General features: G+C 42.8%; 1 protein-coding gene across 20 annotated transcripts in view; it reads right to left on the reverse strand.

The window, feature by feature from the left end:
* Arhgef6 (Rac/Cdc42 guanine nucleotide exchange factor 6) overlaps positions 1 to 15,747 on the reverse strand; it is a 118,861-nt gene extending 103,114 nt beyond the window's left edge. For 5 of the 20 annotated variants that reach the window (XM_087600359.1, XM_087600358.1, XM_087600357.1 and 2 more), the window contains exons 1-2: positions 15,519 to 15,705; positions 14,179 to 14,262 (exon numbers count right to left, since the gene is read on the reverse strand). In XM_087600359.1, coding sequence (XP_087456485.1) covers positions 14,179 to 14,262; positions 15,519 to 15,683 — 249 coding nt within the window. In that variant the 5' untranslated portion in view covers positions 15,684 to 15,705. 20 annotated transcript variants of the gene reach the window in all.
* Between the last annotated feature and the right edge of the window lie 833 nt (positions 15,748 to 16,580).

Consider the following 16,580-nt stretch of genomic DNA (forward strand, 5'->3'; position numbering starts at 1 on the left):
CAAAGCCCTGGGCACAATCCCCAGAATTACATAAACCAGGCCTGGTGGCATGTACCTGTAATCCCAGCACCCAGGAGATAGAGGCAAGAGGGTTGGAAGTTCAAGGTCCGTCCTCTACCATGTAAAGAATTTGAGGGAAATCTGGCTTATGGAAGACCCCACTGGAAAGAAAGAAAAGAAGAGAAAAAGAGAGGAGAGGAGAGGAGAGGAGAGATATGGCAGAGGAAAGGAGCTAGCATTCATTGAATCAATACTTGGTGCCAGGCACTATGCAAACTGCTTTTAGTGCTGTTTGACACTAACTAACACTATGGGTACCATATACCTCATCAGTGCTCCTCTGTATCATTACCACATTCAAGACTGGCTATAGATAATAAGTATCCAACCCAGGCTTTTTGAACCCAAGTTCAAAAAGTTCAAAGTTGAGCTGAAGCTCTTACCCACTGTGCTACTGTACTGTATACACACACACACACACACACACACACACACACACACACACACACACACATACACACACACACACACACACACACACACACACACACGCCATCTGCATCATGTCAAATCTGCAGTAGCCCCTCTTTTCCCTTTATCCCAGATTTCTATTCAGACACTGTGTCCCAGTTTGCAAAGTGCTTCCACATACATTTCCTCATTATGCCTCATCTACTCCTTCTAATCGGTTTGGGGTGATCAGCCAGGTTACCCTTAATGCTCACATGCTCAGATAAGTAAACTAACTTGCTTCTGAGTGGGAGCAAAGACAATGTCCTAAGATCAAAACACGTAAGACTCGATGCAATATTGGATCCCCTCCTTAACTAAGGTCTCTGAATATTCAGCCTTTCTACCAATTATGGACTGAATCTTAGTGCTCTGAACTTTGCCCCATCCCAAGGACTAGCGTTATAAGGTTGAAGAATCTTTGGTCTCCACCTTTAAGGACTTCTAAGACAAGCCTACAGATATACTAAAACATAACCACTGAGTCCTGACAGTCATCCTCAAACCTCCATACATGTGCTATGGCATTTGTGCATGTACACATATATGTACACACAGTAATAATTACAACAACAGAAAAAAATCTAAAATAATCTGTGTAAAGGATTATAGTGAAATGGGTATAAATTACCTAATACAGCAATTCCCTCTCCCTCTCTGTAGCCCAGTCTTGCCTAAAACTTGATGTAGCTCAGGCTTCCCTCCAACCCGACAACCCTTATGCTCCAGCCTCCCAAGTGCTGAGATTATAGGCTTGTGCCACTACACTGTTTAGTATGTCTTTCATCATGGTCTCAGCAAATGCTTGGAATGTCTACATTGCTACGATGTGAATAAACTAGAGAAGTGCTTCTCAACCCTAGATGTACACCAGAAGCACTTGCATAGTTTTCAAAGCACATATTCTTAATGCTGTGTCCTTTAGTGACCTTTCTGGAGGTACTTCATAAAGCCACGTATATACATACTTTATGACCTAGTGACTTTATTGCTATACATAAGTTCAACAGAAATGTTCTTCAGGAGATACCCACAAAGATATTCATAGCAAAATTGTTCATTGAAACAACAACAACAACAACAACAACAACAACACACACACACACACACACACACACACACACACACACCCCTCTGGAAATACACTCTAAATGTCCATCAATGAGTAAATAGAAAAATCAAAGTTTGGCATATGGCATATCTATACTATGGAACACTAATTAGCAATAAAAAATAAAACAGTACCTACAACATGCTAGTTATTCAAATATTATGCTTAGTGCATGTAGTTTATGAAAACAAGCACACACTTTACTATCCAACTCATTTACCAAAACAGGCAACCCCCCACAACACTCTGTTGTCTTAGGAGTCATTGATTCTTGAGAAGCAACCCTGACTGAGAAAGCACAAAAGGCACTCAACAAAAAGCTCTCAAGTAACAGCTTTAATAATGTCCTGTTCCTTAATCCAAATGAAAAGTATATCGGGTGTATCCATTTGCAGGGATTTGTCAACATAAACATTTAGGATATTTTCAATTTTTAAAAAGTAATGTTACTAAACTGACTTAAACATTTAAAAAATACCAATGCAAAAGTCTCACTATAGAACAATTAAGTCAGGCTCTCTAGTCAATGAGACTCTAATACTTGTGGTTTTAAAAGCACCCCAAATATTTCTAATGTGTAGTCATGTCTGAAAACCAAGGATTCCGATGTTTCTGTACGCTATCAGTGACTCCCTGGTGGCCACAACATGGCTCATGGCAGGAAATGAGGTCTAGCTGACTACTCTGTGTCTGCTTTGCACTGCCAGGGTATGGTACTAGTATGGATCTTGCCTAAACCTCAGTTTCCACCATTGTGGAATGGGTGCAATGCCACCTGCCTCTCAAGGTTATTGTGAGAATTAAATGGGATAATATACTTAAAACATCCATCCCAAGGTCTAGAACATAGAAGGTGCTGGAGAGCTGGTATTCAATTACGTTTTCACCTTTGCATCTAAGCCCCTCAGAACAGTGATGCACATGTTGCAGTGAATGAACCAAACATATGCCCTCTCATTTTGCCCCCTGCATAAATTTCTAGAGACTGAAGTAATTAATACTCTATTAATGGTGTCAAATAAGTAGTGGAAATTTCTAGGTCTTGGTGGCTACCTCTAGCCATCCCTTGCTGTTCCTGAAGATGATGGGAAAGATGGTAGACCAGAGGGGTGAACAAAAGCACCAAACCCTGACCTCACCCCTAACTACAGAACAGAGGCTATGTGAGCAGAAGAGGCCAAAGGAGAGCGACTACAAACAGTTCAGAGGCCACGGGCCATGCACACAAGGTTTTGAATGAAACCCTTTTGTACAAAGTATCACCTTTTAGAGAAAACAAACAAAACCTGGGTCCCAAGCAGGAGCGCCGAGTTAGCTCCCAGTTTGCTCTTTGGCTCCACCACTAGAAGCGACTCTGCACAACCAAACTTTTCTATTTCTTTGATCATTGGAAGAAATGCCTGCTCTCAGACACAGTGAGTTGGAGTTTGGGTTAAGTGGAAAGTGTTCCAAAAGAAGAGGAGGGAGAGGGGGAGGAGGAGGGAGGGGAGGAGTGGGAGGAGAAGGAGGAAGAAGGAGGAGGAGGAGGAGGAAAGGAAGAAGGAAAAGAAATGAAAAGTAAATTAAGAAGCAAAGACGCACAAGGTGAGATTTCTAGCTGCCAATTTCCTGTATTCAAGACTTGAGCCATCCCTCAGAGAGTCACACGGAAGCAGCCCCTCTCTCGTTTTAACTGCTGCTCCACGCATACCCTGCACCACACAGGCCTGGAGCTTGCTTATGTAAGAAGGGACTGCAGCATTGCCTGGCAATGTAGCATAATATTTTGCTTAAGAGAAATCTGCTCAAGTCCAAGGGCAGGTCCAGGCCTTACAGTTTTGGACAGAGGTTCTCTCAGTGGTGGAACGCTGAACTGTGGCTGGAGCAAATGATGTCATCAGAGATCCTCTTACCATGGTCAATGTCAAAATTAAGATAGGAAGTTCAAGGACAAACTGGATTTTTCCAGGCAAATACAAGTTAGAAAAGCAGCCTGGACCTTAGAATCTTAGCTTAAAATTCAATACCTTAAAAACTTAAACGTCTACCAAAATTTATCCTGTTCGATGTGGCTTTTTGGTTTATGGGAAGCATTTAATGAAAAAAACATATAGTTTCAAAGCAAAGTATATTCTTTTAGTATATTTTTACTCCCACTACACATTAAGAAAAGGAGGGGGGTATATGAGTCACTCCTACATTCAAATACAATAACAAACCCAAACTAAAAATATAAGGTATTGAGAAGAAATATATTTGAGGAGACAGAGATAAACTCGAGGGTTCTCTACTCCAGAGCTAAGAAATGAAATAGCTGGAATACCTGTTGGGTCCTTCAATGAATAGAAAATGAAGACTCTAAATCAACTACAACCACACTGAATACCAGGCAGAGTCTATCCGAAAAGGACTCCTATGACAGACTTGTGTCAAACATTCCCCAATGCAAGGATTGCTCCAGCTTGGGAGAGCATCAAATTAATATCAGAAACAGTACCGTTGACTTCTTGTTCAGGTTCGCGGGAGGGGAGAAGACAGAATCCAGTCTGCTACAAACCTTGCGGCCGAAGCTGGACAGCCGCCCTTAAGTTTGGCGCGTCCTCACCCTGAGCCCTGGCCCCCGCCCCCGCTCTGGGTACGCAGACTCGGCACCAAGGAGAGGCCCTGGCAAAGAACAGACTGGCGGCTCAGGCTGCAGACCAAGGCGGTCAATCCTGGAAGAAGGGCGGCTCCTCCTTTGGCTCCACCAGCCCCCAAGCATCAGGCCCTTGTAGTTCCCCTCCCCCTGACCCCTTGCCCCCCAGGCAGGTCACCTGGCTTGGCTTGATTGTCCTCCTGCTGCTCGTTCCCTCCAGCCTCCTCCTCGGAAGTGGCTCGCCCTTCAGAGTCACGGGGCTGCCGAGCGCCGCCAGCCCGTGCCAAGGCTGCGGGAAGCGCTGTCCCCAGATGGAGCTGGGACCCTGCCCCGAGCGGCTGCCACCAGGGCGAAACTGGAGAGCCCGCTGGTATGGCCGGCGGGGAGGGGCGGCTGCAACTTTGCTCCTGGACGCGTGAGAAGGGGGAGCCCGTCTCCAAACTCCTTTCTGTGCCTCCAAGCTCCCCAGGCAAGGGATTTTTATGTATTTATGTATTTATTTATGTATTTATTTTAATAAAGAGGGAAGTCAGATTCTTGCCCTCAAGTTCTCTCTCTAGAGCACAGAACAAGGGCTGCGGGAGGCGTGCCCCGGCAGGGTGGCCACAGGAGGGGAGTGGGTGGCCAGTGGGAGCCTGGACCCAGGGTTCCTCCAGACCCAGCTCTGCTGCCCAGAGCCAGAACCCGGGAGGGAAAGCAGCCTTGAGAGACCGGGCCAGCAGAGGGGAAGCTATGACCCGGACCTGGATCGCAGAAGTAGGAACTGGAAGTGACAGCGGCGCAGGGCAGAGCAGCAGCAGCAGCAACAGCAGCAGCGGCAGTGGTGGTGGCGGTGGTGGCAGCAGTCTCAGCACCCCAGTAGCCAGGGAAGGAGCAAAAGCCGAGGTATAAGGGCTGCAGTTACACTGCGCATGCTGCTGCCACCCAATTCCAGGGTTACCAGTGCCTGGGCTGCCTAGGGCCTTTGCCAAAACCCTAATGGGAATGCTAGAGTCAAGGACTAGCTATTTAGTAGACTGCTTTCCTCTCCTACTCTTGGGATGAAACTCTCATGTTCTGTGAGCTGTAGAGTGTCCCACTGAGACATCCCCCCACCCCCTTCCCCAAAGCAGAGAAGTGCTCAGTATCCCTTCACACCCATCTCTTCCCTCAATAGACCCAAGGAGCACAAACTAGGCAACTGTTCTATCCCCCAACTTTATCCCGGGCTCCTTTTACTTTTAGAGGGATGGTCTCTATATAACCCAGATTGGCCTGGATCTCACATCCTCCTGTCTCAGCCTATGGAGTAGCTGAGAACACTGTGTACTACCGTGTATATCTTGAAGCACAATTTTTGTAGACGTGCAACACAGTACAAGATTAGGACAGCCAGAGTAATGGGAATATCACATTGGCTCAGCTAGTGTGAGAGGAATTCTGACTTCACACAAGTACCCCTGCTGGGGTTTGAAGAGCTAGAGTAGGACAGTGGCAGGTTTAATTTTGACTCATGAATGTGGGTAAAGCAGCCTTACTTCTAGGAGTTCCTCGCTACAGAACAGGCTGTGGAAAATGGCAACTGGTCCATACCAGAGCCTCACTTTAGGGAGAGTACCTGTGCTGTTGCTGTGACAAGGCACATGGTGTGACTCAGGAAGTGAGGGGAGAATGAGAGGGTAGGGCAGAGAAAAATCGTGCTGCTACAGGCTGGTGTAGAAAGGAAGGAAGGAAGAAAGAAAGGGATGGAGGGAAGAAGGAAGGGAGGAGAAACACTATTTGAATACATATTCATCCAATGACCCCTTCATGAACTTTTTTTGAATGTCATAAACTGAGTCTAGAAGCAGAGGACATGTCTATTTCTGCACACTGATGAGAGAAGAGCCTAGGCAGGGCACTAGGAGATGACGAAGGAACAGTATACACTAGGAATGAAAGGAAAATCCCTGGGCTGAGCTTCCATAGACCCCTATTCCCAGTATCAGTACAGAAGTACAGCCAGATAAGCACCAATCAGACACTCGGGACACACCCAACTGATCAGAGCCTGTGATTTGTAAACCTCATGTTGTGGAGACTTCCTGGTCACATTAGTGAGTTAACCTAAAATAAGGATCATATGCATATTTATATATACACACATATATACATATATATGTACACACACACACAAACACACACACACACACACACACACACACACACAGAGTTTTGACTTGGCTGAATATATCCACCACCACTACCTCCTCCTCCACGCTTTAAGAAAAAAGAGAAAAGGAAAGATGTATTTGATTTACGAAGAAGAAATACAAATGGACTATAAAGGAGTGACAATATATACAAATTCATTTGGAATCCTGAAAAACAAGTTATAGCAAAAAAAAAAAAAAGAAGAAAGGAAAAGCAATACTGCTTCATCCATCACTTTGGCAAACTTTAAAGATAAATAACGTGTAGTGTTGACAGGGACACAGAAAACACGTTCCATGCTTTTGGTAAAAATGTAACTTGGTAGAGCAATTTCATAGGCGAATTTGACAATATCTATTAAAATTTGACAGAGTAATTCCATTTCTATGATGAAAGATTCTTCAAGAATAATCACAAATGCACACAAAATTATATGTACATATGCAACATAACTCACTAGGATTTATGACAGGGATGAAGGATCAAAGTAACATGAGTATCAGTCAATGTAGCAGCATAATAAAAAGCTTAAGTAAGTGATCATCTCAACAGAAGCATAAAATGCACAAAGAAAACTGCGGGTGGGGCATGTCACTTCACTGGGAAAAATGCCTGCCACACAAGCATGAGGACCTGGGTTCAAATCCCCCAAATTTATGTAAAGCCAAGCACAGCAACACGGATTTGTAATCTCAGTGCTTCTGTGGCAAGATGGGAAGTGGAAACAGAAGAATTCTTCCTGGAAATTTCACATGTAGCTGCCCTGTAAAATGCAGCATTGAATAAAAAAGAAACTCAAAATAACAAGGAATAATTGAGGAGCAGCCCCCAAGGTTTTCTTCTGACCTCTGCATGCAAATTTAGACTCACATACACACATGTGGCACATAAATGCATCTGAGGATGACCCTGAACTCTGGAACCTCCTACCTCTACATCCCAAGGTCAACTGATCTAGAGTTTGGTAAAGTGCATCATCTTTAAAAAAAAAATTATTATCCATAAGTACACTGTAGCTGTATTCAGACTCACCACAAGAGGGCATCAGATCTCATTACAGATGGTTGTGAGCCACCATGTGCTTGCTGGGATTTGAACTCAGGACCTCTGGAAGAGCAGTTAGTGCTCTTAACCACTGAGCCATCTGTCCAGCCTAAAGTGCATCATCTTTTGTAACATCAACAAAAATACTCAACAAACTAATATTATAGGAAATTTCCTCAGTACTAAGATCCATTATGAAAAATACATATCTATCATCATACCTAGTAGGGAAAGACTAACAATTTTCTCCTGAAAATCAAAACCCAAACAAGGAATTTCCTTCTACTTTAGCCTAGAAAGTAGCACCGAAAAATAAATAAAATTGTTCAAACCCAAAAGAATGAAGTACAAGTATCCCCTAGTCATAGAAACATAAACTTGTACAATAAAAATCATCAGAACTCCACAAAGAAACTATTAGAACTCATAAGCAAAATGTGAAAAGTTGAAAGATATAACAAGACTGAACCCCCAGTGAATGTGATTGTTGGTAGGAGGGCGGTAATGGGGGTAGGATGGGGAGGGGAACACCCATATAGAAGGGGATGGGGGAGGGGTTAGGGGGATGTTTGCCTGGAAACCGGGAAAGGGAATAACAATTGAAATGTAAATAAGAAATACCCAAGTTAATATGGGAAAAAAGATAAATATTAAAAATTAACTGTTTTTCCATGCATCAGCAAGGAAAGCTCCAATGTCAAATTAAGAAGAGCATTCTGACCCCGTGATGGTGGTGCAGACGTTTAATCCCAGCACTCAGGAGACCAAGGCAGGAACATCTCTGTGAGTTCAAGGCCAGCCTAGTCTAGAGAGAGAGAGAGAAAGAGAGAGAGAGAGAGATCCAAAACCCTATGTCAAAAAAGAAAGAAAGAGGGGTTGGGGATTTAGCTCAGTGGTAGAGCGCTTGCCTAGGAAGCGCAAGGCCCTGGGTTCGGTCCCCAGCTCCGAAAAAAAAAAAAAAAAAGAACCAGAAAAAAGAAAGAAAGAAAATATAATTTTGAGTTGGGTGTGCATTACCATGATTGGCATAAATATTTTTTTAAAAAAACATACCACACGTAATAGGAACCAAAAGTATATCCTAGCACTTCAAGGCAGAGGCAGGAGGTTCCACAGTTTGCTCATCCTTAGCAATGCAGCTACAATATTTTAGGCCAGACCTGGTTACATGAGATCTTATTTCACACACACACACACACACACACACACACACACACACACACACACACACACAGTATAAAATGGAAAAAAAGTTGAACCAAAACAGTGTAAGACACATTTACCCTAAAACCTATAACAACAAAATAGAAGGAAAGTAAAGATGTGAGTGAGTTCCGGTAAAATAAGCAATTTCAAAGATTCGAAGACTTAGTACTCTTCAAAGTGATCTGTAAGGTCAACATAGTCCTGTGAAGATCTTAGCTGGCTGGTCTTCTTTAAGAAATAGAGATAGACATAGGGGTGCACATTTATTAATACCAGCAGTCAAGAGCCAGAGGCAGGATTGTTACAAGTTCAAGGCCAGCCTGCTCTATATAGGAAGGTCCAGGCTAGTCAGGACTTTACAATGAAAGCCTGCCTCAAAAATCAGAAAGAAACAGAGAGAAGGAGAGACAGAGACAGAGACAGAGACAGAGAGAGGGGGGGTGAGGGAGAGGAAAAGAGAAAATGAAAGGCAGCAGGCAGATGATATAAAACTCAACTGTAATTCAATGATTTAGAATATCCCAAATGGTTTTGAAACTAAGAACAGTTTGGAGATCTCACACTTTCCGTCTTTCAAAGTTACCACAAAGTTATATTAATCAGCCAAAGGGGAAGAAAGTAGTCTTTTCAACAAATGTTGATTAGAAAACTGCATGTCAACATCCAGAAGAAATTTACTGGGGCCCAGTGAAATGGAGCCATGAGTAAAGGCACTTGCTGCCAAACCTGATGACCTGAGTGCAAGCCCCCAACACCCATGTAGTAGAAGGAAAGAACCTCTCTCTATTTGTAATCTATGGCATGTATAGCTTTGAAAAAAAAAGAATTAATTTGGACTCTGTCCATACATGTAGTATGGTATATACCATATGCAAAAATTAACCTAAAGTGTATCAAAGGCTCTAATGTGGGAGCCAAATGAGGAAAAACACAAGTACTCATGAGTTTTGATTGTACAAGCATTTCTCAGTTGACACCAAAAGTCAATGTAAAAAAACAGTTGAGAATTGGGGAGATTACTCAGTGGGCAAAACTGCACTCGCTGCTATTGTGGAGGACCTGGATTCAGTTTCCTGTACTTACATGGTGGCTCACAGCCATCTGTATTCCTGTAAAGGAATCTGACACCTCCTTTTATAATCCATGGGCATCAAGCATGCACGTGGTGTACAAGCATACATGCAGGTATGTGGTTACTCATACATGAGAAATACATTTTCAATTTTTAAAAAAGCTAGATGGTTTGGTGTACATCTGTAATCCCATCACCCTTATGGTGAGATGAGAAGCAGATGGGAAAGTTGCTGGCACACTGTTAGACCAGCTAGAGGACACACCAGCACAACAGAAATAAGATAGGCCCTGCCTTACTTAGCAAGGCAGAAGAAGGTGAGAAGTAACTACTGAAAATTGTTCTCTGACCTCCACACCACTGGGGCAGAAACGCAGGCACATGCACAAAAATAAAATAAGACAAAATAAAATAAAAACAAATATGACCTTATCAAAATCTCTTTTGAAAAAAAATATTTCAAAGGATAGTATGAAGGTTGGAAAGGTGTTGCCCTCCAGATTTATCTGATGTTAGCTGTATGGACCACTAGAGACCCCTAAACTGTCATACCCAGGGACAACAAAAAGATAAAGGTCATCTGGAGGGGCCAAGTGATAGAATGTGGTTTTCCACCTCTGAACTACAAGCTCAGTTAGCACCTGTCTGACTCAGTGGTTCTATCTTCCAAAACAACTGATTCAAACTGGCCGCCTTTCTTTAGCTAAATAATAGTGTGCCCTGGGAAGGAGGCAAGCCCTATTCTTGCTTTTCATACACTCAGATCTTTACAAAGTTAACTGAGCTCCACCAAGCATGTCCTATGCTACACACTGTTCTAAGTACTTGGTGCCTGAGCGCTCTCTCTCTCTCTCTCTCTCTCTCTCTCTCTCTCTCTCTCTCTCTCTCTTCTTCCATGACCTTTGAGAATACTTCCGTTCCGTATAGGTCTGTTTTTCAGCTACCTGGAAACTTTGAGACTGGACAGGCCACATACTTGGCTGCTCCGTGCTTTCCGGCTCATCTTTCAGTCTCATTCCTTCTGGAGCGATTCTATGCGCCTTGCTTGAGGGCTCTGTGAGTGACTCATTGTGGCTCAGGTCTTTTTTTCACAACAGTACAAAGAGCACCTAGTCATGAGGTAACAGCAGTGGGACTCATGCTTAGGTTCGGTGATACTTAAGAGCTGTAGATGAATTCTTTTGCCCGACCCATAAAATAGCTCTCTGTAATGATACCCACCACATTGAATGCTACCATTTGAAATTAATTTCAATATATTCTGCTGCTGGGCTGGAGAGATGGCTCAGCAGTTAAGAGCAATGGCTGCTCTAGCAGAGAATCCAGGTTCAATTCCCAGCATTCCCATGGAAGCGCACACTCATCCACAACTGCAGTTCTGGGGTGACGCTGTCTTCTAGCCTCTATAGGCATGAGGCATATATGTGGTACGCAGACATATTTCACACTCGTGCAAATGCACACATTAAAGTATAAAGTCCCCTGTAGTAAATCTTGTTAGTCCCTATCACACATATGAGGAACCGATGCCAAGTAACTTTATGAAGAGTAGACTGAAGATGGCTCGGTAGGTAAAGTTGAGCATGTCAGCAACTGCTTATAATTCATGCTGAGTAGGTGAGGTGCTTGCTGACAAAAAGAGCAAGCTTCAAGTTCAGTGAGATGTTTTAGAAGAGAGAGAGAGAGAGAGAGAGAGAGAGAGAGAGACAGAGACAGAGACAGAGAGACAGAGACAGAGACAGAGACAGAGACAGAGACAGAGGAAGGAAGGAAAATAAATCATAAGAAATGAACAAGATGATTCTAAAACTCACCTGTACATATAAGAGATCTAGACTATTTAAAAATACTTTAGGTAACCTGAAGAGTATAGAAGAAACCAGCATTGACTTCTAGCCTACACATGTACCAACAAAGTGTATATACAGCACACACACACACACACACACACACACACACACACACACGGACACACATACACACGGACACACACACGGACACGAACATGGACACAGGCATGGATTGACTCTAACACATATCTGTGAAGCTACACAAGGAATGTGATACGTATAAATATCACATATTCTTTGATTACAATGTTCATATCATCCTAGTCTGATATACTTTTTAGTAAAATTTCTACACAAAGTGGAAAGAACTTTTTCTGATTAAAAACTAAGTATTTTAAGTATTTGTGCTTAAAGGAATCATCTTTAGTTATCAGAAAAGCCCAGCAGTGACAGCAGCAGGAGGTGTCTCTGTGTCATCTTAGAACTGCAAAGAAGCACAGTACACCTTCCGCCTGCTCCGGCACAGAATCACTGGCAACTCACCGTGTTTTTATTCGAAAAATTAAACATGAAAATGTCATGGTCTGTTCCACAGTAGACAGCATCGTTTAAGGGATAGCACATACTCTGAAGCCAAGGTGGGTGACGGAGCCCCCAAACAGGGACGATTAGAATAAGATATTCTGACACAGATGTAACTTTAGATTAGGGTTGGCCTCAAGAAAAAAAGACAGACAACAGACAGACAAACAAATGAAAAAACAAAAGGTCAGTTTTAAGACAAGGTCTTACGTTGTAGTCCTGGCTGGCCCGGAACTATCTCTGTAGACCAAGATGGCCTGAAGCTCACAGAGACCCACCTGCTTCTGCCTCCCAATGCTGAGATTAGAGTTTTGCACCACCATAGCCAGCTAGGTTTAAGAAAGCTTTTGAAGGAAACAAAGCTTAGCTGAGACAACAGTTAGTGATGAAAATGATGATGGTGATGGTGGTGGTGATGATGGTGGTGGTAGTGGTGGTGATAACAGTGGTGAGGATGATGATAAAAAGCTCCTCGAAGAAAACTATGGCCCAGGCTCTCTTCCCAGGGTTTTACATATATTAATTCATTGAAATGTCTGATTAATATCAATAGACATGCAGGTACCACTAGTATTCCTACTTTATAGGTGGAGAAGTCAAGGTATAGAAGCATTGTAAAATAACAGATGCAAAGGTCACAGTGTCAGCAGGAACTGAGACTTAAACCCAAGAAGTCTAGCACTAAAGTCTATGCTCAAACCTCTACCAGACAATATTTGTTTGCTAACGTAAAACACCTCTGACCTGGCCCTGAGCTGAAAATAATACACAAATTATCACAAACATTTTAGGAGGTTGACTTTCTTAAGACTCCAGAATGAAGCAATATCTCATTTGGCCCTGAAAGGCCGTCATGTTGTGGTTAGTACTGTGTCTCTTTCAAAGGCTTAGGAGAGGGCAGGAAGGTGTGGCACATGTATAAGGAGGATCCATTCCCGTACTACAAAAGCAACATGAAAGCACAAAACAGTAACTCAACACACACGAAAGGCCTGCCCTCTTTCTCACTAATATGATTTTTGCGTGCACATAGGATACAACATAGTTTAATGTGGCTTGCATTTTGATTTTGATGTTTGTTGTTTTTGCTCTGGTGTGGGGGATTGAACCTGGGGCCTTATGCACTGCAAGCCAACATGATCTACAGCTCCCACTCTGCTTAAGAACAGCATTCACCTGAAGGTCAGCCAGGCTTTTGTAGTTTTTCAAGGCCTTCCTTTGTTCAGAAGTGTTAAAGGACTTAAAAAGGCCATTTCTTCTTTTCTTTCTTCTCATTATTGTTATTACAACATTTCTCCCTTTCCTTTTCTCCCTCCAAATGCTCCTGCATACCTCTTTCTACTCTCCTTCAAATTTATGGCCTCTTTTCCCATTAATTGCTACACACACACACACACACACACACACACACACTCACACACGTAAACACACACTCAAACACATATATATGATGCATGGACATATATGTTCTTAAATATAATCCCTCAGTCCATATAGTATCCTGTATGTATGTTTCAGGGCTGCTCATCTGGGCCATATCTTCTTGGAAGTTTACTTTTCCTGCTGTTGCCAGTGACTCCCTTCTCCCCCATTAATACGGAAAGAAAGCTTGACCACCTAGAAAGAAGCTGCATTTAAAAGCCATCAATTTTGCATTTTGTTGTATTTTCTTTTTCTCCTCTCTCTCCCTCCCTCTCTCTCTCTCTCTCTCTCTCTCTCTCTCTCTCTCTCTCTCTCTCTCTCTCTGAGAAAAACTTTCATGTAGTCCAGACTGGCGCAAAACTTAAATGTATAACCAAGGATGACCCTGACCGTCTGATCTCCCTGCCTCCATCACCTGAGTGTTGCAGAGTATAGGTGTGAACCAACATACCCAGTCAGTAGTTTTGCTTTGTTTAGAATTAGGTTCTGAAAGACACCATTGGACATCACCAGTCCTAACTGGGGATTCTCTAAAGGGATTCTATATCTCTGTTTACTCTGTGGCTACTGGCAGCGAAAATCAATCACATACATTTGCAGACTTTAACACAGCAGAAAATAATGGCAAAGTGAAAGGCAAGACAAGTAAGCTTACTTCCACTTGAAGGGTTGCACATCCTTTCAGGAAGTCATTGATGTTGTCGATGCAGTCGGCCTCAGTTTGGGGTTCCTGACAATACTAGACAAAGAGTCAAATGTCACTTAGAGATTGCTAAGGCATGACAATCACCATCATTTGCTGAAAACTAGACACAGTTGGCTTTGGAAGGCAGAGGGCAGCCCCGCTCTCCATCCAGGAAGAGAACTAACCACTGAAGGAAGTGATGCAAACAGCTGAACGGTTGCTTTTTGTTTCAAATGTCTCCAAGTCGTTTCTATTTAAGAAGGTTTTCTCGTACCTTCGACTCAACTGTGGTGCTAGCAAATCCGAGAAACTAAGACACATATATACACATGCACACGTGTGTGTGTGTGTGTGTGTGTGTGTGTGTGTGTGTGTATTTATAGTTTAGATCCTACCTTTGCCCAAGAAGGCTACCTTGATTACCCCCCTCTACTCCTCATGATAATTTGTTGATATTTCACTATGACTGGGCACCACATTTTTTATCATGTCTGTCTATATCTTATCAGTTTAATCACCGCTTTTCATGTTTAAGAAATTATAAATAAATCTACTTGTCCCATAAAAATAGAACTGATTCCAAAGAGGCAAAAAGATCCCTATTTAAGTTATGTACACAGTGACCTTAAGAAAAGTACTCTACTCTACTTACAATAAGTACCCTACCTTTAATGACACAAAGCACCTACTTTAGAAGCCGTCCACTGTCACAACATGGGCTTCTAACTTCAAAAATCTTAAATTTTTTTTAAAGCAAGGTTTAGTTTCACTTTGAATGCCATTGCCTTCAATGCATATAGTTGGTTTCTCTTTGGTTTGGGGGAGTTTTACATAACATTGACACTTGTTAATAGACTTTTCTTCAATGATCTTTTTTTTTTTTAACAAGGAAGTCTCCATCTATTTTTTAGACAAACTCTCAAATACCAGAAAGATCAACTATAAATGATTCCATTATTCCACAGGCTCATGTACTCAAATTTCAAAACATGCCTCAAGTGCACAGAGAAGTTTAATGTGCATCTCCACAAACAGCAAATTTGCGCATAATAAGGTTGTCCTCCCTTTCCCGATAGGCAGTCCTGTAGCAGGGTGTTAGTAGGGTAACATTAGGGGGCCAATTACTGAAGGATAACATTTCGTTTTCTGACTTTTTCAAAGTATAAGGACAGTAAATAAAAATGCCTAACTTTTAGAAAGATATTGAAGAAGGGGATTCCCATGACCCGGCAATAGAAAAATCTCAAGAATGATATTATTGCTGCTCTGTGGTGGAAAGCACTTCCGAAGACACAGCAAAATGACCTTACCTTCTCCACCGAGCCAGGCAGAAGTCTGCTTATGAGTTTGCACAACACTACCCCATTTTTCAGCGAAGACTTCAAGAACTCTTCTGGATCACAGATGGTCTTTTTGGGGGACTCTAGAACTCCCAAAGATATAAGCCAGGTCACAACGCGTTCTTCTGGATTCATGACTGAGGCTCTCGTACGCTCTGAACAGCTCTCGGGGCAGCTGTGAGGACTAAGCCACATCCGTGATTGCATCTGCTGCTGTCTTCCTTTTTATGAGCACTCTTCTGGTGCTTGCAGGGCAAAGGTTTAAGGCAACTTTTCTCTGACAACAGTGGAACGTGGGATTTCTAAACCACAGAGATCATACCTAAAGATATGGAAAGGAATGATAAGGAATGGACAAACTCCTGGGAGAACATCACCGGTTCTTTTTCGAAACTTGAAAAACAAACTCATTAGGTTTTTTTTTTTTTCCAAAGGGAGGAACACGTACAACAGTGCAAGAAGCTGTAAGGAAAGGAAGTGAGGAGGATGCTGGGGAGGCAGAAAAGTCAGCAAGTGCTCGTGGAAACCGGAGTGAGCCAGCACTTTACAGAGCTTTGGAAATGAGACACGCATGGGGCAGACTGGGAAAATACTGTCAATATAGTCTAGCCTCAGTGAAAAAATCTGGCTTCTGTCAGGAGGAGGATGCCAACTGGCTCTTAGGTCAGACGATCTGAGCCTGGTGGAGAGCTGTGTTAGTAAAAGAGAGCTCAAACAAAGACTTAGGTGGATTGAGAAAATTCCTCCCACAAATGGCCGGATGTCCCCAGACAATCTTACAGAGACAGCGTGTGTCACGATCATGCCTTCCTCACAAAACACGTGGAGCTGCATGGTGACAACGTGCCAAGCAAATGAAAATTGTCCCTGCTGTGAGCCATCGCTGCATATAAGCAGAAGCTGGAAGAATGGCATTTTACTTTGTAGCCAAAAAAGCTATGTTTAGGGAAATAGGCTAAGGATAACATCTGACATCCTGTTTACTTGCATTCTTTAGCAATTCTTTTTCTGGACCTGGTTCCACTCCACAGT

Source organism: Rattus norvegicus, chromosome X (genome assembly GCF_021556685.1).
Source record: "Rattus norvegicus strain SHRSP/BbbUtx chromosome X, alternate assembly SHRSP_T2T, whole genome shotgun sequence".
In the NCBI taxonomy this organism is placed as follows: domain Eukaryota; kingdom Metazoa; phylum Chordata; class Mammalia; order Rodentia; family Muridae; genus Rattus; species Rattus norvegicus.